Source organism: Anoplopoma fimbria, chromosome 8, assembly GCF_027596085.1.
Source record: "Anoplopoma fimbria isolate UVic2021 breed Golden Eagle Sablefish chromosome 8, Afim_UVic_2022, whole genome shotgun sequence".
In the NCBI taxonomy this organism is placed as follows: Eukaryota; Metazoa; Chordata; class Actinopteri; order Perciformes; family Anoplopomatidae; genus Anoplopoma; species Anoplopoma fimbria.
The window spans coordinates 21,595,911-21,618,352 of record NC_072456.1 but is presented as its reverse complement, the minus strand read 5'-3'; the positions used below and the strand labels follow the sequence as shown (position 1 = coordinate 21,618,352).

General features: G+C 42.5%; 1 protein-coding gene across 1 annotated transcript in view; it reads left to right on the top strand.

Moving 5' to 3' along the window:
* Positions 1-5,861: 5,861 nt before the first annotated feature.
* Positions 5,862-22,442, top strand: part of sema6bb (sema domain, transmembrane domain (TM), and cytoplasmic domain, (semaphorin) 6Bb) — a 63,491-nt gene continuing 46,910 nt past the window's right edge. Inside the window, exons 1-4 of the mRNA XM_054602787.1 lie at positions 5,862-5,967; positions 7,534-7,648; positions 13,290-13,350; positions 13,497-13,559. Coding sequence (XP_054458762.1) covers positions 5,862-5,967; positions 7,534-7,648; positions 13,290-13,350; positions 13,497-13,559 — 345 coding nt within the window. The remainder of the gene's footprint in view (positions 5,968-7,533; positions 7,649-13,289; positions 13,351-13,496; positions 13,560-22,442) is intronic.

Genomic DNA, 22,442 nt, shown 5'->3' with positions numbered 1-22,442 from the left:
TTGTATACTTACAAATCCAGATGACAAAAAGCAATGATGGCATTTATCTAGACTTGTGTTTTTGGACATCTGGTGAATGTCAGATTTTTAGTCCAACATTAATTGACTCTTTAGCTGCTAAATGCTCCCCTATGTTTACAATGCTATTTGCTAATTGTCTGCTTGCTGTTTGTTGCATTTTGGTGTTTGTTTGGTATTCCTCAGAGCTTTTTCTCTGAAAACAGTCGCCTTCTGCTGCTTTCCATGGTGAGGAAAACTTTATTTATTTTTTAGACTGTCCAGTATAGCATCCAGTTAATCATGTGATTCATTGCTAATATAAAAATATTGATTTATAATAATAATAATAATAATAATGGATTTTATTTATATAGCACACTTTAAAATACAAAGAAATCTCAAGGTGCTGCACAGGGTAGAACAATCACAATAATCAAATATAATAATAGAACACTAAAAACAAACAAAAAATAAAATAAAAATTTAAATTAATTAATTAATTTAATCATAATGAAATCTAAGAATATCTATTAAAACCGAACAACCACCCAAACACAAGCAATCCAAATTATCAAGACCCTAGGGGAAGGCAGAGAGGAACAGGTGAGTTTTAAGACTTGATTTAAAAGCGGTGAGGGAGTCTAAGGCCCTGATCTTCTCCGGGAGCTCATTCCACAGGCGTGGCCCCAGTGAAGAGAAGGCACGATCTCCCATGGTAACCAGCTTTGTCCGGGGAACCGCAAGGATGTTGGATTTATAAGGGGTGTAACGGTACACAAAAGTCACAGGTCAGTTCATAAACTGCTTTAGTAGTCACCACTCAGTTGGAGTTGGGTGCAGAAGGAAAAATATCCAAATGCAAAAGGATATGTTTGTTTTCTTTTATTTGGATAGTAGTGCAAATGTCAAAGACAGACAAAATCCTCTGACTAGTACAGAAAGTACAATAGGCAATAAAACTGAAAAGCATCTCTTGTGCTATGAAATATAAAATACATAGAAATACATTTTCTTTTTACTTGCATTAGGTGGAGTATTTCAATTAGTTCCACCTCGAAATTTGGTGCGAATACACAAACAACCCTAACGATTAGTGCAGATTGAATATTTGCAACACATGCTAATTCTATATGCAGGATATACATACATTTTTTTCCAACAACATTATTTAATTTGCCTTGCAAAAATAACGATAAAAGGATTTCAGTCGAAATAGACCGTGTTTGAATTAATTCTTCCTCTGTGAAGGCTTTTAGAAGCTTGCCGACCAGTGTGAAAAGGGATTATATCAGACTATTGCTTTAGTACTGTGTAACCAGTACTGATACCTCTGTATAATACTTGACAGCCACTCTGCTAAATATTTTAATCATAAATACCCCAACCACCACAGCGTCCCCCATTAACGCTGCTCTATTTCATTACCATTTTTCCCTACATCTGGGACATGCATAATCTTGATTTTCTTTCATCCATTCAAATTTTTTTGTGCGAGTACCTCACGGCTGGGTAATGAAAACACATCAAGAACGTACACATTGACAAGAATGAGGATAAGGGAGAGGGAAAGGGAGAAAAGTGATGGGGAAAGGTACAAAAAAAAGGTAGAGAGACAGAGGAGAGGTGAAAGCGAGAGCCATGGCAACCGTAATAAGTGACAGAAGCATTTCAGAGCATATTAGCACCTTCATTTGATGATGAGTAGTTCTATTTGCATGCAAAGTATCCAAACCCCTGCAGCAGAGGGTCACTGCCTCTGTATAACTAGCAACCAATTCCACATTGTGCGCATTCCTCACATCTCTTGTCCTCCTCAAACCGTTTCCTCTTCTCTTGTGAGCCTCTGTTCTTTTCCTCTGACTCGACTCTTTATCAGAACTGTATCAGTCCTCATTAGTGCTTCGCTACAGACACTGCACATCATTCATTGATTGTCTGGTGGTTCGTTATCTATGTTAATCTGAGTTGGCCACAGTGGTGATCATTATGAGATGGCTTTAACGGGGTCCAGGGAGACATAGCACCCTCCATACCTAACTCCTACCCACACTCCCACCCCCCAGCGTTTTGGCAGCTAAATGATCTCTTAATGACTTTGTTTAGGAAATTAACCGCCTAAACACCCATAATCAAATTGATCTGGGGCTGTGGAAACAGACAAATTAACAAGTCTGTGTAAATCCTGTTGAAGCGAATGGAGCATGGTGATGAGTTCAGGAGTCCTGTTTCATTAATGGTGAAGAAAAGAGAGTGGATGGGATATAAGTGCTCGGAATTGTTCGCATTTTTCCTACACTTTGGTCACTTGCCATCCGTATGGACTTGGCACCCAAATAAGTCGTAAGGATGGCGCTGTAAACCGAGCTCAATCCCTGAATATGTTTGTCACAACACTGGAAACGATATTCCCCCCCGGTGAAAGAACTGAACCAGTAATTTCCTACTTTCAACGTTTCTTAAATCCCCCACAGTGTGCCAGCTTCAATATGACCTCACTGACGTCTGCTGCCATTTCAAATCCCAAAAAACGGAGTCCAATTGCACCCTGGGGTTGAATATTTCGGTTTAGTATATCCTCTAAATGGGAGAATGTATATGTGACCAGCAGTATGCCTTGTTCAATGATAATGGCGTATTACTGTGCAGCTTGTGCCATGCAGCAAGGCTTCTGAATGGACTTAGCTGCAGCCATTTGTCATAATTACAGAGATGCTTTGGCTCTGAACCATTTGAGCACCACACACACACACACACACACACACACACACACACACACACACACTCACACACACACACTTTTTATACTTGTGTATCTACTTATTCTGCTGTCCCATGAAATTGTATAGCCCAGGGTGTCTAATTATACTAATCGAATGCGTGCCGCCTGACATTTATTCATACATTATTAATAGCAGAAACAATAGAATCAGTGATTGGATATAGTGACTTCCTGACTTCTCATCTTCTCTCTCTCTCTTTCTTACTGTTTCTCACTTATCTCTCTCTCTCTCTCTCTCTCTCTCTCTCTCTCTTTACCCCAATGACCTCCTTTCTTCAGATGGTGACTTTCCCCTTCACCTCCCGTAATTTGTCTTGTGGGTGTTGAGTAATTAGCATGCCTCCCACTTTAATTCTGATGTCAGAGGAGGGAATGTAAGAAATGTCCCATAAAGATTATGTGTCCTGATAAGGTTATGTCTGGGACTCCATTAAAGAGATGGGCTGCACAATGGCTGTTTGTATCCTTGGGGAGAGAGAGGGATGGAGAGAGAAAGAGAGAGAGTGAGAGAGAGACTGAAAATGACTGAAAGAGGGAAACTGTTTCCACGTTACTACATAGAGTACAGTATGACCATTTTTTATTTATTTTTCTCTTGAACTTTATTCTGTGCTAAAGTAACTGTCAGGAACTTTTAACTGGATATTCAACCGTCTCAGTGTAATATCTATTCCTCTGTATGCAGTAAACGAGACCATCAGCAACAACATCGGCTATATAGTTATTCTTAATGCGTATCAATTGGTGCCACAGAGTCAAATTATGCGGGAAATCAGACAAAATCATGCAGTTTCACCATAAACTCCTTCAGCTCAGACTCCAGCGGGGCCTCTATCAGCGACCAGCCCACCACGGACGGACCCAGATCGGATTTAAATTTAATTTAAGATAAAGATTAACCCATTTCTTATTTATGTTTTTACCGTAACTTACTGTGTTATCATAGATTAACACTACATGGCCAAAATTATGGGAAACCCCCAGTGTACATACATTTGGACATCTTTTTTTTTGGTCTGTGACTGTTTGCCATTTATGAGCAAAGCCCCTCAAATGAATTTCCAAAGGACTTAATAACACATTTCATTTATAAATCAGTACAACTCACCCTTGCATAATTCAGTATAAACTTAAGGTGTTTGCCCAAACAGCCTTTCTTGGTCTGGTATGACCAGTAGCTTATGGTGGTGAATGTTAGCTATAGTGTTCATTTTCTTAACAGAGATGTTATCCTCTGTTTTACTGCCCTGGGGTTTTCACATCTTAATTAGCTCATAGCTAACTCTGGTACAGCTCTGAAGTCTTGCACTGTCCATTTAGAATAAATAGATAAATAACCTTTAGATAGATGTTTGTTTATAAGTGACGTTACAGGCAGTTCCCTGACTTAATGACTCTTTTCTACTTGTGCTAATGTTATACTAGCCGGTGGTTTAGCATTTATCATTATCACATAATGTGTTAAGTGTGGCAACAGTAGCTGCTGCTTACAAAAAGTTACATACTGAACTCAATAGAGAGCTCCCAAATTGTTGGAACTTTTCGTGACCTAGGTTTTCGGTTTCAACACGACAATGAACCTGTGCACAAGGTTTTACTGTTATTCATGTTTTATTGTAATAAAAAAAAATGCTACAAAACTCTTTCTCGGAATATTTGCCAGTGAGGCTCTCAAACCCACAATACAGTTCAGTGGACTTGAACTGAAATGAAAATACACGAAAAGACTTTTAATGGGACAAAGACTGACAGTGAAAGGAATGTTTCAATGTGGATTCTGTCTGGTTTAGAGTTCGTTTTTGCATCCTTTTACACATTGTGCATCTGTGACCACAGTAAATCGCTGAGGAGTTTTGCGTAAAGAAATCCAACCTTGAGTATTCAAATTTGAGATGTTACAATTGTGCATGACTGAAAGCAATGTGTTGTGTTTGCGGCAGTGGGGAATGGAAGGCCTCTCCGCTTGATTTTCAAAACAAATTAGCCTGCGTTGCATTCAGTGTTAAGATGACAACAAGATGAAAATCGAGTTATGGGGTTTTGTAAATTATGTGTTTGTGAAATTTCTAGGAAAACACAGTTCCATGCCGGGCTCGTATGGAGAGGGAAACATTGATAGATAATTGCAGATGAGTCAGAGCTCAAGATGATAACAGCTTGGGTTATAGTGCCTGTTGGATTTTCATTGAATGCCAACACACACACTCTACAGCAGCAAAATTGCAGTAACATCCCGCAGAGGCAGCGGCCAGCCAGTCAAGCCTGCTGAGGTTTGTGGCTGAAGTCGATAAAGGAGCTCTACTCAGTGGAAGAGTGCTTAATACATTGTCTAGATGTATTGTGGAGGGGTAACTTCATTTGGGTATCATTTGTATTTCCACATGAATCACATCTGAGCCCCTGCATGTGCCTCCGTACCGCCAGAAGACAAATACCAACAGTTTAACTCCGCCGTCAGAGAGGTGATTTGCGTCGCTGGCAAGCATTTAATTTAAGCAAACCTCCACTCCCCCCCCTCAGCCTCTTTCATATCCTGGATAATGCTTCGACGTCTGGAGCGTTATTGAGCCTTTCACTCACTCCTCTCACTGTACAGATTTTCCGTTCATCTATGGGCCACATATTGCCCCCTCTGTCTTGCCCAAGATGTCGCCTCCTCTGCCTCCTTCGCATTCTTCTCAGATGTGTCGGAGGTGGAGTGATGTTTGATGTGGTCATGTTGTGCCACAGTGATCTGGCTGCATTCAGTGCTGACTGGACACTTCTCCCTCGGTGGATGATTTAATCCCCTCGCTCCGAGCAGCTATTTCTCTGCCCTCGCGTAGAGACAGAGATGCTGTGGGAATATAAAGACAGCTTCAGTCAAGAAAAAAACGACCAGTCAGTCAGTCAGTCAGTCAGTCAGTCAGTCAGTCAGTCAGTCAGGCAGTCAGTCAGAAATTGGGTGAGTGAATGACTCTCTATCTCTCTGAATGTTTATGTCTCACACTCATCTGCCTCATTTAGCAACCACTCACTCCCTTTTCTCCTTTTTTTTTTGTCTCTTTTTCTTAATTCCCACAGACTCTGCCGTGGTGTTGCTATGGCGACCGTGGCCCCTCCCTTCTTCCTGCTGTGTTGGCTGCTCCGAACGGCGAGCTCGGCGTTCCCAGAGGAACCGGGGCCCCTCAACTTCATCCCCACTGAAGGTACTGACCTCACGACTTTTTCTCGCCCTCTAGCCGCCTACTCCCCCTTTTGCGTGCCTCTCTCGCCTCTCTCTCCCACGTCGTGATGTGTGAGGTGTGGGATCGCGGGGTAAAACAGGCAGGGTGTCGAATTGGGGGGGGGGAGGAGGGCATATGGAGGAGGCTTAAGGTCACGGTGTGGGCTGTGGAGGTCAGACAAGCTCTCACACGAATGCTGTTGACTGGTGTCTCGATCAGGAGGTGTGGGGTCGCACTCAGGAATGAGAGCAGAGTGTAGGAAGGGGCGCTCACGACCCCCCCCCCACACACACACACACACACACACACACACACACACACACACACACACACACACACACACACACACACACACTCAGACTTCGAGTCTCCGTATCAGCTTGGCAGTCTCCAGCTCAGACCCGACCATGATTGATTGCAGTTCAATATTATCGATGGATGGTTTCCCAGCTGAGTCCAGACCTTTCTCGACGTATCAATACCAAACAGAGGAGTTTAGCGGTTGTCAGGCTGCCGAGCGCTACACTGGAGTGGCTCTGTTAGGCTCAGCGACTGTGGTTTTACTGCAGGTCTGAGCTTTAGCGGAAAGTGCAGGCTCATCTGGATGGTCAGACAAGACAAGTAGAGGAAGGTGTGGAGGTGGACAGAGATAGAAAAATGTGGAGGACAATGAGAGAAAGGAACGAATCACATTGGGTCCCAGGACGGATTGACGTAGATACTATAGGAAGGAATTACAGGATAGAAATAAAGCAGAAGCACACAAAACTTAGAGGTGAATAAGAAAGAAGAAACAGATTAATGGACCAAAGGGTAGGATTTAAAGGGTAAATGATGAAAGAGCAAAAAGAAGATGAGGGGATATCTGATAAAAAAATACTCTATTTCACCTCAGTCAAGGTCAAAGACAGATAGCCGTACTGGTGATCCATCTGATTTATATGTAAGTGGGATTTTTTTTTTATCTCTGTGTTTTTGCACATCTGCGAGACAACCTGATAAAAATGCCCCAACACTTTTATCTTTCATTTCTCTCCCTTAAGGTCTCCCTTTACTCGTCATCCGAAACACTTTGAACATTTTGTTTTACCTTATTTTGATGTTTTTGAAAAAGTCACCTGTCTCTGCGTGACTTTCTTTTTGAGTTATTTGAATCATTCGGCAGAACATGTCTTACCAAACTTGTCAACAAAAAGCAGCGGCAAATGAACAATTTATCAAAAGTGAGTCCCAATCAGTCAACAAAAGATAACTCATGAATATAACAGTGACATATGAGGTATGGTTCAGACATCCATCATTTTCAGAAGATTATTTGTGTCTTCTATCTCAGTCTGTGCTCTGATCCGTGTCTTTGTATGCTTAATGTGGCAGATATGATGCTATTTCAAATGCAGGTCTCAAACTTTGTCACCTTGGATACCAGTTACTGCTGCAGAACTGTCAAAACAAACTAACAGAAAAAACACTTTTACGGTCACTACTTTTGTCAAAGATGGATGTCAGTTTGGCAATCAGCCATTATGTGTCTCTGTCTCTCATCCACAGTGGTGAGAAGACACCCAGTGTTCCTGGGCCGACCCCACCGAACATGGCTGAGACAAGAGCCTCTACACATCCAGAGGATCCTCCAAGTCAATCGGACGCTCTACATCGGAGCCAGGTACAACACACACACACACACACACACACACACACACACACACACGCACACACACACACACACACGCACACACACACACACACACACACACTAATGAACTTATAGTATTAACAGTTAATCTATGGCTTTATCCACAATAAGAGCACTCTTTAAAAAATCCCGGCTGTCAAAAACAAAATTTGGTTGCTTGCATCCCACTAGTTTAATATAAAAGTACAGATATAGCTCCATAGAGCCATTTTCAGCTTTAATACCTGTTGGACTGTCTGTTATCACTGCATCTGTTGCCAAGCAACATTTGCCACTCATTGGACATTATTTATGGAGTTACAGTGTCAGAGCATCAAACCTCCATTTACAAAAAAAACATATATTTATAGATAGAGGTATGTGCTCATGTTGAGTGTATTCATTTTGCCGGTTGTGTTTCAACATTCTAACCTGAGACAGGTTTACATGTATTTTCAGCTTTCATCCTGCTGGGGATAGTTTTGGACTGTTTTCAGTGTTTGAGGAGATTTCATTTAAAAGTATTCATTTCTCTTTTTCCTGTTTTGCCCTTGTAATGTGACAAGGCCTTAGCAAACCTTTCATTATTCAAAGTTACTATGAGGAACTTTTGACTGGTTGTGAAACACTCTCAATGTAATACTGATGGCCTCTATATGACCTCCATAAATAGTTAATGAACATTAGTATAGTCTAGTAGTAGTGTAGTCTCTCTACCACTCAAAGCGCTCCCCACTACTGTCAACATTCACTCTTTCACACACACATTCATACACTGATGGCAGATGCTGCCATTCAGGATGTTATCTAAAAATGAATTTATACATATTATACACATTTACACACTGATGGCACAGCCTTCTGGGGCAATTTGGAATTAAAAATCGCCGAGCAGCTCCAATTTGGAGCTAAATTTTTGTTCCATAAGTAAAGGCACTGTCATAACTTTGTTGCTAGTTATTACTAACACAGGTTCAGAAAACTCTTCTGAATACTTTGTTAAAATGAATGTCCCTTATGTGAGACTAGGGTTTTTTTTGGTAACAAATCTGTAACAGTAGCTTCATTGGAAGGCTGACATTTGGCTCGACAAATGTTTTCTGATTTGGTCCCCACCTGCCTGTCAGTCTGGTGAATGTGCTGATACTGGACAGACAGAAGCGCTGGTGGTCAGAAGGCCAGACGAGGACGGCCTGCTCAGCTGCACCGGGTTTACACTGTAAAGCTACATCTGCTGCTCCCTGAAGCCGTTCAGGGGCCAAACTGAAACAGACTGTACTAACAAAAAACATACACCTCAAGATTTATTGTCCGAGTTGTCCCAAAAAATATTCAGCTCGAAACATGTTAAAAAAGACGATACACAGTCATTTTCCACATAAGGAGCTGGTTATTTGATGTAGTAGCAGTCTGAAGAAGACTGGAAAAGGTTTAGACAATAGACGCCACTGTGGTCCAGGAAAGGACCCAGTCCCTGGCCTCCAGCTGGTCTAGCCTCACTACTGAGAGCTGGTAGTAAATATATCAAACTATGTTACACGGTTCCAGCCATTCTGTCTGCGCTGAGAGGGTCTGTAAGCACACACATGCACACAGCCCGTAGTAAAACTGCTCACAGACAAATGTTGCTACTGCAGTCTGCAGGTCTGCTTTAAAATACAACCAGAGCCATGAAGCAGTCTGAGGGACGTTCATTTCAATTTACAGCTGCAGAAATTTTTACTGAAAAGCTGAGGTAAACTGATATGAATGTCTCAGCCAACCGGATGATAATGAAATGCTAGACTGACAAGCGGAAAGACGAGAAGGGCGAAGGAGGTTCTCGGCAGCAAGAGAGACTCACATAAAGAGCGTTTATGAGAGTATATTTATATATTTCTTGTACGTGGCTAATAGTGTTTTCTCGGCATCCTGACAGTAAATTATCAGCCCAGAAAGACACAGATCCCCCGTTCTCATGCTTGTGTGAGCGAGAGACAACCCAGCAGGGAGGAAGAGTTTTAAAATGTGTTATGTATAAATAAGTACCTATGTACCCAGGTATGACTGCCAAAAGCTCCTACAGAGTGCATGGCCCGATAAGACGCCCCGCTCATCCCCAAATCCTGTCACTATTAGCATAGCTGCTCCTCAGACTGCAAGCGCTGCTAAATCCCTGCCCCCAAGCACCTGCTGAGAGCCGCTACCTCTCCCTGCCCTCTTCCCAGCCTCGCTAAATGAAAGTAAACTGTGTATTTGGCTGGTGGCTGCTGGAGTAAAGCGCCTTGCTGTGTTAAGCCCCATTTCATCGCTGCCCAGATGAGCAGCTGTGGATCCTGTGGTCTTCAGCCCTCAGATGCATCCAAAGGGCTAATCCACACAAATATAAACCAATTGGAGAGTGTTTATCTATTGACAAGATGACCAATGGAACGCAGCCAACTCTTGATTAACTGTTCCATTCGTGATAAAGCGTGAGAGGGTTTCACCATCTGGCTCGGCGCGTGTATGTGTGTATGTTTGCATGCGCGGGGAAAGGGAAAGTGTGTTGACTTGTTGCCAGGTTGGTGGTTGCTACGTTTATTAGCACGCAGACGCAGACCTCATAGGTCACGGGGGGTCACATGGCGGTCACAGCCGGGACAAACGTCTCATGGCAGACGGACGGGGAGACGCTCACTTGTGGCAAAGCCAGTCTGTTCAGACGTGGAGAAGGTTTAGCATGCAGACGAGGACAAGTATGTGGGGAGAGACGCGAAGACACCCACAGGGACACATACCACTCTGTTTACACACTATGTGAGCACTCGGGACAGATCTTCGCTTAGTGTACAACAAGTTTATGCACTTTTGCAGAAGACTTGCAGATTCTTTAAACTATAACTTTGGAAAGCTGCAGTTTTAAAGTTTGGAAATTTAACTAGGACTGCAACCGATGTATACTTTCATTAGCAATAAATCTAGCGACTATTTTCTTGACTTATCTTTTAAGCATTTGGCCGATGATAGGTCCGTGTGAGGAACAGAGCTGGTGGGTATTAGAAGTCACAGGTGGTCTAAAAATGATGAAAAACATTTTCAAAATAAGCCCAGGTTGTTTATCAATTTATCGGTTTGACTATTTTTAACAATTATCTAAAACAAAAATAGCTATATTTTTTGGTCACAAAGAAAATCACGTAAAAGTTTGCTGATGAATGATAATTGCTTTGTATTGTTTTAGCAGGAATTTGTAGATTCATTTTCAAATACTTAATACTTAATTTCTTGTCTCGTTTTATCAATTATTAAGATGTAGTCTATTGTATCTTTTTTTAAGTTGTTGTTGCAGACGATGGTTTAGTTTTAGGCCTGAGGAAGGTTGACGTGTAGGATTAATCTATACCCACTTTTTTACTTTTTAGAGCACTGACATTTGTACTTTGTCAGAATATAGTATATGATATTAAACTAGGGCATGGATACTTTCTCAGGCACATATTTACAGGCACCCAAATACATGCAAACTCACACAAGTACGTGCCACATAGAACTCTCCCTCAGTCAGAAGAAGTTTCAGGGTAACGAGGTGGTCAGCTCAAAGCTGGAGCGGCTTTTCCTGCACAATGTTTGCAGACTCAGAAAGGCTCAACTCTAGTCACACTAAACCACAATACAGCTGCTAGCAAGAAGGGTAGGACGACTAACAAGAAATAGAAACTTAAGATGTCTCGGCCTTGAGTATGCTGTTGTTTGGACAGTCAAAAGGAGAAAGTTCATGAGCTGGTCAAGTCAGAAATTTAGGAAATGTTGACTATTTCTCTTCAGATTCTGTGTTGACTTTGTATTAGCTGGGTCAAAGAGGGTCGGAGGCGTTTATGAAATAACAACACAGGCACACGCACATCCTACACACACACACAAGGCCAGTCAAAGAGAAAGAAATAGGAGACTTTTGATTTGTAGGTTTAAGGGCACGATTTTGTGAGTCGAGGCGCCTTTGAGAGTTATGACCTAATGAATCGAGCCTATTCATGGCCGCATGCACATCATCATCACAACATAAAGAATAATGACATTTTACACAGTTCACATGGTAGTCCTTACCCCAACCTTCTACCACATGCTGTACACATTCAATCCACTACACACACACACAAACAAACTAAAACATACAGGCCACAGGCTTTGCATCATTCAAACAACCTGGAAGGCAAGAGAAGAGATGCAGAGGGAAGGAGAAGCAGCGGCATAAATAATCCCCCCTCCTCTGCACTATCAGAGGCAACAGCGCTGGCTGCCAGCCGCTCTGACTAGGAGGCCTGTTGCTATATGCATTATGTTAATGCTGAGACAACGCTGAAACAGCCTGGATGAGATTATGCCTCACACTCTGGCCCACTCCACTGTTTGGAGAACGCTTAAACTCTGACCTGTTAAGCAGGGACGCACCCAGCAAGTGTCTGGTGATTTCGCACTTCTTCGCCACTTAACCGTCGTGCTTTTCTGCGAGGCTGAGTAAGAGCGGGGGATCTTCTAAAACACCAGCAGGAAGTGAGGATGAATTATTCAGGATCGGGGTAAACCTCGTGGCCTACCTGTGCTCTCATCATGCGTGCATTCTCGCAGCTTGGAAAAAAAAACAGATGCAAACAAGCATCGATACACATACTTAGGTGGAACAAATACTCACATGAGCAGGCGCTGCATGGATGCACACATGATAACCCCGGGCTCTATCAAAGAAAAAGGGAGAAAGCAAGAGAACATGCAGCACTGGGAGGCAGAGCCGGATCAGAGATGGGATCGATACTGCCGCAATAACACGGCTACGGCAGATTTACAGATTACTCCGTTCAGAGCCCGGCCCTTTGCTAAAATGAAGCCCATGCTTCAGTCCCGCCCCAGCAGATACCGACGCCTGGATCAATATGCACACTTCAGATGTTACCAACTCTCGCTAAGCTGCCATTTTAACAGGAACATTAAAATATCTCTGCAGAATTACCAGCAGATTAAGAGAACGAGAAAGCAGGGACTGGAACATCATGAACACATACATGTTGTTAGGTTCAGCACCACGTATAGGCAGCATGCGGGGGTGTGCGAGCATCAGTATAACAACTTGATTAAATCATCCATTAATTCAATTTCAGGCTTTTGAATAAGACTGATAAACTGAATTCGGGCGCCTAGGAGCAGATTTAATGCAGCAAGTAGAAGTTTAATGAGAAGACACAAAAAAGCAAAGGGGAAATACGAGACATCATTATGCAGTCGGGTACCATTTCTCATTTATATTGGGAGAAATGGAAGACATTGTAAAGCTGTTCCCTAATCTCTGAGGGTCTGATCAGGTTTAAACGAATAAAAGTCTCTAATATGTATGTATTATAGCTGTATGCACAGAATTATTTAGTTGTAAAACCACAACTGATTTGATATATAGTGGAAATATTCATACACAGAGTTTTCTAATAAGTATGTGGCCTGGATTACATCCAAAAGAAACTCTGCATCGACCTGCACTGTCCTGAACGAGCAGTGATATCTTGTGCTGTGGAACTGGCTTCCATGGTTGGCTTAGGGCAGCGTCTTCCCTTACCTTAAGCTTTGGATAGTGCTGTGTTGGCTGACCGCCACTCTTTCTCCATCTCTCTCTTCCTCCCTCCAGGGATGACCTTTTCCGCGTGGAGCTGGACATCGTTGCTGGAGACGAGATGTTCTACAGCAAGGTGAGCACCTTCAGGACGGACACCCATAGCATTTACAACCATGAGGCGGATGTGTGACTCGCCATCAGGCTGAAATATGTCATTTTACACTGCAGTGAAATGTAAATATAGCTAACAAGCAAAGCATGTGTTTTCTTACTGTATAGAAAAGGACGTGGGAGTCAAACAAGAATGACATCAGGATCTGCAGGATGAAGGGCAAACATGAGGTGAGACGGTGTCTGCTTCTCCATCTTTTCTTTCTTTTGAAAACGAAGCAATGGTAATTTATTAATCCGGCACGTTTCAGCAACAAGGCCATTCAACAGCCAAGTGCTAAAGAAACTCATAATAGAAGGACATTTAAAAACAATTAAAAACAGTCATTAAAAATCCAAGAGCATAGAAAATGAAAACAAGCCAAAATAAATTAAGATGATAAAATACAAGAATAAAAGTTGCAGTGCAGTGTGAGAAATTATTTAATAAGAGGCAGCAGCAAATAGAAAAGTCTTCTGCCTTGATTTAAAATAAGTTAGAGTTGCAGCTGACCTGGGAGTTGTTCCGGATACATGCTGCATAAAAACTTAATGTGGCTTCTCCGTGTTTACTATTGACTCTGGGGACAGAAAGCAGACCTGCCCTGGACTACTGAGGTGGATGGTTTATAACGTAGAATGAAGATCAGTATTCTGGCCCAAACCATTCAGTGTTTTAAAAACCAACAGTAGTATTTGAAGAAAATTCCTGACCGACAGGAACCCAGTGTACAGACTTTGTCTATTGATTTGTTCCTAATCAACAATATATTGGGGTCCTGGGACAAGCCAAGTTAAAAAAAAACATATCAGCCCATGCAGTTTAAATAGATGGAACTATTTTTTTATTTCAAGTTTGATATCGGTCCAAGTTTAAGGTGTTGCACACTATCAGGGAGGAAGGGGCACATTTTGAAGGGGACATCTGCAAAATGATAATAATTGTTTTGTTTGTTTTCAGATGGTATTAATATCATAATTAATGTTTTAAGAAGAAATAAGTTAACATTTTGCAATGATGGTTTTGTCTTACAGTTTATCTTCTATTCCTTGTATGTTAGATATGTCGGTAGGATGAGCGTTAGAATACCATCTATAGCACAAAACTCTTCATTTATTGATTTTAAGTTACTTCAGCATTGCTTTTGCATTTTCACTTTCCTTTACAGAGGCGTTTTTTTCAAGTTGTTTCTCAGAATAGCTTAAATCGTCCAGCTCCTTCTGATATTTTTTATAAAACCCCAAAGCATTCTGAGACTATATGCAAAGAAAATGTGCAATAGAATTCCAGATGAAATGTATTGGATGACATTTGGTTGGTGAAATACGCTGAAAGCATGCCAGAGCTCTCTTTCTTACGCACGTTATTGTGGCACATGTCTTCTCTTTCTGCCTGGAGCTCTGGTTTCTTTGTGCCAGTCATCTGACTGTCATGCCTGCCGGCTCAGCGTCTAGATGAGGACGGCTCCGACCGCCTATCATCTCATTGTCCCTGCTCATCTAACACATACACATCAATCAGAAGAATAGAGCCACTCCTACCTATACACCGCTCGTTCCACCGTCACGAGTTAGGAATGCGGTTGGTGCTCTCAGAAAATCCAGGTGGGCGTTGGGGGAGCTGAGGCGGCGAAGAAGTGATGAGGTGAAACGTCCCAGCAGCCACCAGCAGCCCACGCCTGAATACCTCTTATATCTCCGACACACACATATCCCCTAGCTGCCACACGTAAACAGCCCGTATTCAGTGTATGTGTGTGTGTGGGTGAGTGTGGTGGTGACGGGTTTGGCGGGGGAAACATGGGCTCTGTCCCCTCCAGGCAGAGAGAAAAAAAAAGGACTTATTTAACACAGTGAGAGAACACCTGACATTAAATCTGTGTGAGACAGTGCCAGACAGAAACACAATGGAGAATAGAGGGACGGAGACAAAAAGCTCGGCCGAGAGGAGGAAGAGAGACAGAGAGGTGAGAGAGAAGGGAGGGGTAGATAAAGGAGAGCAGAGGGGGGTGTTTTTGGGTCCTCGTCGGCCGGCCCCAGGGAGGGCCGCGGGGCTGAATGAGATATGAAAGGTCTTCTTGCCCCTAATGAGTGTGCTGCCTGGTAAGGCTGTGAGTCACACGGCAATGTGGGGAAGATAAGAACACTGCCAGGTCTTCTCAGTCAGCTCTCTGGGCTCAGACGCAGTGAATGGGTGTACACACAAGCACATTCAGTCACACACACACACACACACACACACACACACACACACACACACACACACGCACACACTTTACCAATATGGATTTTCTGAGAGCCGACACAGTATTTTCAAGTAACTTTAATTAATTTATGACTGAAAAAGCAATAATTTCTATTCCAAATAACAGGTGATAAAACAGTTGGAGCTATGCATATTGGTAATTCAATGTAATCCTGTATAACAACAAAACTACAGCCTCCAATGAAACAGAAACAGTGTAGGTTAAAATAAATGCAACATCTTAAATACCCCTGTGGAGTTTTGGTCCAAACTAAGTTTACATGCTGTGTTTCTCACCAAGAAGCTTCGTATTTAATGCATTTCCTTTCTCATTAAACATTTATCTTTTTTTTCTTCCCAGCATGTGGCTGGTGCATCGTTAGTTTTTCTTGGCACGTCACAGCCAGCTGTCATTCAGTGGAATAGTGTGGAGACACTGACAGGAAGGCGTACGGTGACATCCAGGATGCTTGTGCACATGCACGGGCATCCTCGTGCACGTGCACAATATAAAATAATAGGTACTCACAAATCAGGCAGTGCTCCATCGCACTATTAAAACACCACGGGGTTCCTTAAAGCTTCATTAATACAGGATTACTATTGTGATAGATATTGTGGTATAGTACATTTTTAGCAAATTTCACTTGAAGGAAACTCAAATATTATGATTAATGAAAACAAGCACTTTTATATCTATACACAGAAGCTTCAAGCTAGGGCTGGGTTATGCTTGTTGCAATTCCTACAGCAATCCAGAAATGAAATGCTCTGACAAAATAAAAGAGAAAAAGATCCAATATCTGTGGCTGTCGCAGGACTTTAATAAACCGTCCAATCATTTCATTTGGCCTGAATGAAATGACGGCCTACCTGCATGCCTGGTTACCTACCTGTGTGCCTGTTTACCTACCTGTGTGCCTGTTTACCTACCTGTGTGCGTTCTGCCCGTGCGCTCATTGTGCATCACTGGAGTCTTCCACAAGACTCTAGCTTGGAAGCTGTGAGCCTAACAATAGCCATGTTCGTTGCAATGGCTTTGGAGGGAGGCTTAAAGGAACGGGCTGTCAGTGGCGCCGACTTGCAGTCTCTCACTAGATTTAGCTACTTTTTTGAGCTAGTGTTGCTAGATACTTTTATTGGAAAAGAGTTGGCAACACTGGGCTGGTTTTTCGGTTGGATCATTTTTTAAATAAAGTGTACTCTTGCTGGTTTCTCAAGATTACCAACCGTAGCTTTAAGGGCGGCCTTTCAAACTAATGTGGAATGTGAGCGTGATGACCAAACAAGTGGAATATTTCATTGTTCCTTTAATTCAACAATAACACTAAGTAAGATAAGTAACTATACATTACATTACATTACATTACATTACATTACATGTCATTTAGCAGACGCTTTTATCCAAAGCGACTTACAGGAAGTGTATTCAACATAGGTATTCAAGAGAACTACTAGTCACCAGAAGTCATAAGTGCATCTCCTTTCTTAAACAAGCATCTTAAAGCATAAACCAGAGCAAAAGTATAGTGCAGAGGCAAATTACTACGAAAACAATAATTGCAACAGACTAATACGAATATAATAAGTGCTACAAACCACTACGAATAGGATAAGTGCAGTAAACGAATACGAATTCAATAAGTACATCCCACATATTGTTTTTTTTAACAACAAATTGCATCACATGTTTATTTTTTGTGTTAAGACCTGACGTCGTGTAGCCAGAACAAATGGGAGATACACCATAGAAACGTTGAACAAAGTGTTTTCTAAAAAGCACCAATAAGCTCTGAAAATTGCATAACCAGCCTTGAAAACATTTTTTAAACGAAACAAAACACAAGTTAAGATATAATCTGATGTTATGATAACCAAATGATGTGCATTTTGTATCATGATATCGATAGCCCAGTAGCTACTGTGTTTACTGCAGGGCTTTTCTATTAAAATGCATTAGATTGCTACAGGTGACCTGTTGCTGCTTTGCACACCATGTTGGGGGTCAAACAGTCTGAATATTTAACCAAAGAACAGTATTTTTCTGACTCTAATGCGTGCATACACACAACGTGGATACACACAACCCTCATGTATATGTTGATACATATTCATGATTTCAAGTGTTTTTATTAATCTGCTCTCTCTCTCTCTGTCTTACTTTCTCTGTTTCTCTCTCCTACACATACATGAACACAATTAAAAAAGAAAATCACATCTGTCAAACAGTCATCTTCTCTTCGCCTTCCTCGCCCTCTGTCCCCTCCCTTTTCCCCTTCTCCTCCTGAAAATGTCCTGTTCTGCTTGGGGGGATGGTTGTGTCAGATGTGATGCATTCACCACCTCGTAATTGGTTTTGTAATTAAATGCTTCTGCTTGGTTGATCACAAAGGACATAGTATTCTCCCTAATTAGGCTGAAAATTCAATATCCTAATTCTTTTCTTTTTTTCGCCTTTTTTCGCCTTCTTCTCCCGTGTTGACCAAACGATTGTTGATGAATGCAACAGTCGGGCGTGCTGTCACTCACTCTGCATAATCTCCTCATATTCTCCTTTGTCCTTTGCTAACTGCCGTCTCTTTATCTCTACTGTATTTGCCCTTTTCATGTCGTTCTCTGTCATTGCCTCCCCCTCCTTCACTCCTTCCCCTTTCTCTTCTTATCAAAGCAAAAAAAAAAAAGCAAAAGGTAGAAGGTGAGACGTTCCCTGGAGGTGGCATTGTGCCAACACATCAGGCCGTGGCAGCGTGGCATGTGCATGCAAACAAAGGCAATTCTAAATAGAGCGCTTTTAAAGAGCGGTCGGGCATCGTTATAAGCAGCACTTAGTGAGATTGTTTGATCAATATTGCGTTGATCGTGCTCTCTGAGGGGCTCAGGGGTTTTCAATCTTCCAACCCAAATGCCTTCTCTGGTTTTGACGGTCATAAGGTTCAGTTTCACAGCCTTTTTAGCTCCAAAATTAATCAATATAAAAACACCACATGTGGAGTCACTCTCATTCCATGTAGTTGTGTTGGTATTTTACTTTATAGATCTTTTTTCTCTGCCTTTAGATTCTACACATAGTGCAATGTCGTTTTATTATTATTTGTGCTGATTTCATAAATCACTGCACATTTAAGTCTTGTTAGTTGTTTTTTTTTTTTTTTAATGAAGGTGCCCCACACCTTAGACCTTAAAGTTCAAGGCCTATAAGATAAGATAAGATAAGATAATCCTTTATTAGTCCCGCAGCGGGGAAATTTGCATATTCATACTATACCAACTCAAATAACTGGATCAATACGAATCTCAATATGGCCGATCTATTTGATTTAATATTATGTTTATGCACTATATACATACTGTAAATAACCATTCAGTTTCGTTATATGTAGGTCTATATTTATTACATTTTTGTTTTGTTTTTAAGTTAAGAAAGCATTGTTTAAGTCAAGCCTGAAAATAATGATCCAGCTTATTAATGAAACACTGGTATTGGACCGGTTCATCCATATAAACTGGCTTTATCATAGAATATAAGGATTTGACCAAAGTGTGCTGAGCCTTCTTTTCTCCATATACTCCAAAAAAACAAGCAACCATTTAACATGACATCCATTAATCACATTGTGACAATTAGCCGTCTTTTTCTCAGCAGGTTGTCAAACAGAGAGCTGTTCAGGGGTGATTGGGGTTAAGTGTGTATCGTCAAGGATTGAATGGCGGTGTGTGTGAGTGTTTGTGAATGTCTGTTTCCACCAGGGAGTGGTACCAGCCGACCCCACGATCTGCAGGTCTTGCTGCAGGTCGGCTCCACCGCTGAGGCTGCCTCATGGCTGACTGGCCTGGGAAAAACTCCTGTTTCCTCTGTTTCCTCCTCGCTGTCTCCTCTTTGCCCTCTCCTTCTCTTTATTTCGTCCTCATATCTCTGTTATCTCCCTCCCGCTCTCCCTCCCTCTGGTGTCTGATGTTTGTTTGTGGCCTGTGGTGTGTTCAGTCAGAATTACCATCAAACTGAGAAGAAGGGTTGCTGAGGGATGCGGATTAGCTTTAACATGCTGAGTAAGACCGCAGCACTCAGAACAGCACATTGCTGCTAATTTGGTACCGCTGTTAATTTATCCTCCCGCCCACATGCACACAAACATGCACAACTCTCTCGCTTCCTGTCATGGCCAGTCACCCTGTTTTCTGTCAAAATTGTGCGTCAGGGATTTTTCTGGGAATGACGAGCCTGTTGTTAATGAGTGAAGACAAGGGCTCGCCAAACCGAGTGTGTGTTGTGTATACAGTGTGTGTGTGTGTGTGTGAGAGTGTGTGTGTGGGAGTGTTCTGGCTTGATGGTGTCTCTTGGCAGAGCAGAGCACTCTTCTCCCTGGTCGCTAACATCAGGGGACCAGCCAGGCATGTAATGGAAACTTTGGAGGTTTAGAAGAACAGCTTGCTAAATACGAGCCCCTGATGTATTCCCTTAGATGGCTCCTATCGTACGATCGTTGCTAAAACAGGTTATCGTGATAAATTAGAGTATTTTATGAGAGTATAAAACATGCTGTGGTTGCTCCTAAAAAAAAAAAAGAAAATGAGCCGAAGACTTTACGATGTTTGCACCTGTTTTGTATTTTGGTTAGACCCAACACGGGGAATGCTGATTGTAGCCCGAGGTAAAAATCCGTGTTGGTTTAGGGTTTTTGGATAAAGCCGCATCATTAAGGCAAACGTTGAACCGCGGCAAAGGCCGGATGAAAAAGGTTGTTTTTCGTCTCTGACTGAAGGTTAAGTTCCGGACAATAGATAAAAAGCAGATGCAGAATGTGGAGCCTCCTCAGTTTTAATGGGGTCTGACTGCTGCAGGTTGTTTTGAGCAGACGTGTTGTAGCAACAGAGAACTTGTTGCCGATCCTCCGACTGTGTGAGTGTGTGATCAGTTGCATTTATATTTCTGTGTGTCCATGGAAAATGTATCTGTCTCTGCCTTTGCTGCTAATCCAAGAGGTGATGCATGCACTTAGCTTGGTCAACATCTGCAGAGTAGAATTCCTCTGGAAAAACCTCTTCCTTAAGAGCAGTCCCTGTGTAGGGTCTAGTTTATTTAAAAGCAGATTCATGTAGCAAACTTGCTCACGGGCACATTTACTGCACACACACACACACACACACACACACACACACACACACACACACACACACACACACACACACACACACACACACACACACACACACACACACATACACATGTGAACCATCTCCCCCCTATCTGTTCACTTCTCTTTAAATCTTCCCTCCGTTCACAGCTACGTCCAGACTTGCACTCAGGCGTGTGCTCCTGTGTAATTCATCTGTGCTGTGGATTAATTTTTCAAGGCAGCTCTGCCAGTGTCAGTAAGAGGAGCAGGAGGGGGGAGGAGGTGGAGGAGGAAGAGGAGGAGGAGGAGGGCTGCAGTCATCTGGGTCTCGGGGAGACTTGCCAGCCAGCACAGGTGGCGTTTTGTCTGGATTCTGCCCAGGGAGCGAGGGAACAGAGAGAGGGAAGGAGGCAGGGAGGAAAAGAAGGAGGAACCAGGACTCACAGCATTTGGATTTAAAAATAATTGTTTAATTCTGTGATTCAGTATTTGATCCTCTGTAATTGGTTTATTTTTTTCATGTGGAAACCATAGTTAAACCCTAATCCTGCAGACTAAATCTAGCTTTGAATTTTTAAAAAAGGAACCATACCTGGAAGAGGCAAATTTCTTCCTGGAACAGATGAATAGGGGTTAATGAGAAGCATGTATGCAGCAGGGGATACATTTTGTAGATGTCGTTAAAGTGAAACTGGCAATCAAAACTCAACAGTTGAAATGTTTTTTTATCCTTTTTCTGTGAACAAGCACGGCCAAATGTGCACAATTGGTGCAGTGGTTTGGCTCTTCAAAATGCTTTTTCCCCCTCCTCTCTGAGGGGCTGGCCGTTGGACTGGGCTGTTATTAAGAGTGCTTCATCTGGCTTTGTGATTACAGCTCTGACCGAGCTGACAGAATGCAACAGCATGCAAATGCTGTGCTGTGATTCAACACACACACACAGACACACACACACACACACACACACACACACACACACACACACACACACACACACACACACACACACACACACACACACACACATAAATATGCACCAGGCACACATGAACACATGCTGTATTTGAGGGAGTGACACACATATACTGTCAGCGCCGTTCCGCAATTTGTCACACGGTGCTGCGCCATTAGAAATTTACACCTCACACTTGACACACCCCCTTCCCCCCCACACACACACACACACACACACACACACACACACACACACACACACACACACACACACACACTTTACACTCTCACGCAAAAACACTTCCTCCTTTCCTGTTTTTTTGTGCTGTTGAAAACCGAGAACCCAGCGGGGAGGTGTAGGAGTAGGAGGGTGGAGGGTGGAGCATCTGGAATAACACTCACCCGTCTCTCATATCACTGCTTCCCCTCTGATCTCTTCCAAACACACACACACACACGTACACACTGTCATTTCACATACCCGCTATCACCACCAACGCTTCTGCTGCAGCCCTACTTCTCTTTCCGATGAGATCAGTGTGAGTGGTGGTCTTGAAGTAGACCCCATCTGGTGTGTGAGTGTGTAGGGGATGTGTGTGTGTGTGTGTGTGTGTGTGCTGTGTGTGTGTGTGTGTGTGTGTGTGTGTGTGTGTGTGTGTGTGTGTGTGTGTGTGAGCTGGTGCCATCCTGGCGGGGACACTTGTAGTTTGGGGAGGGGGATGCTGGCTGCTGTCCCACAGTGATCTAAAGTACTGTACTGTA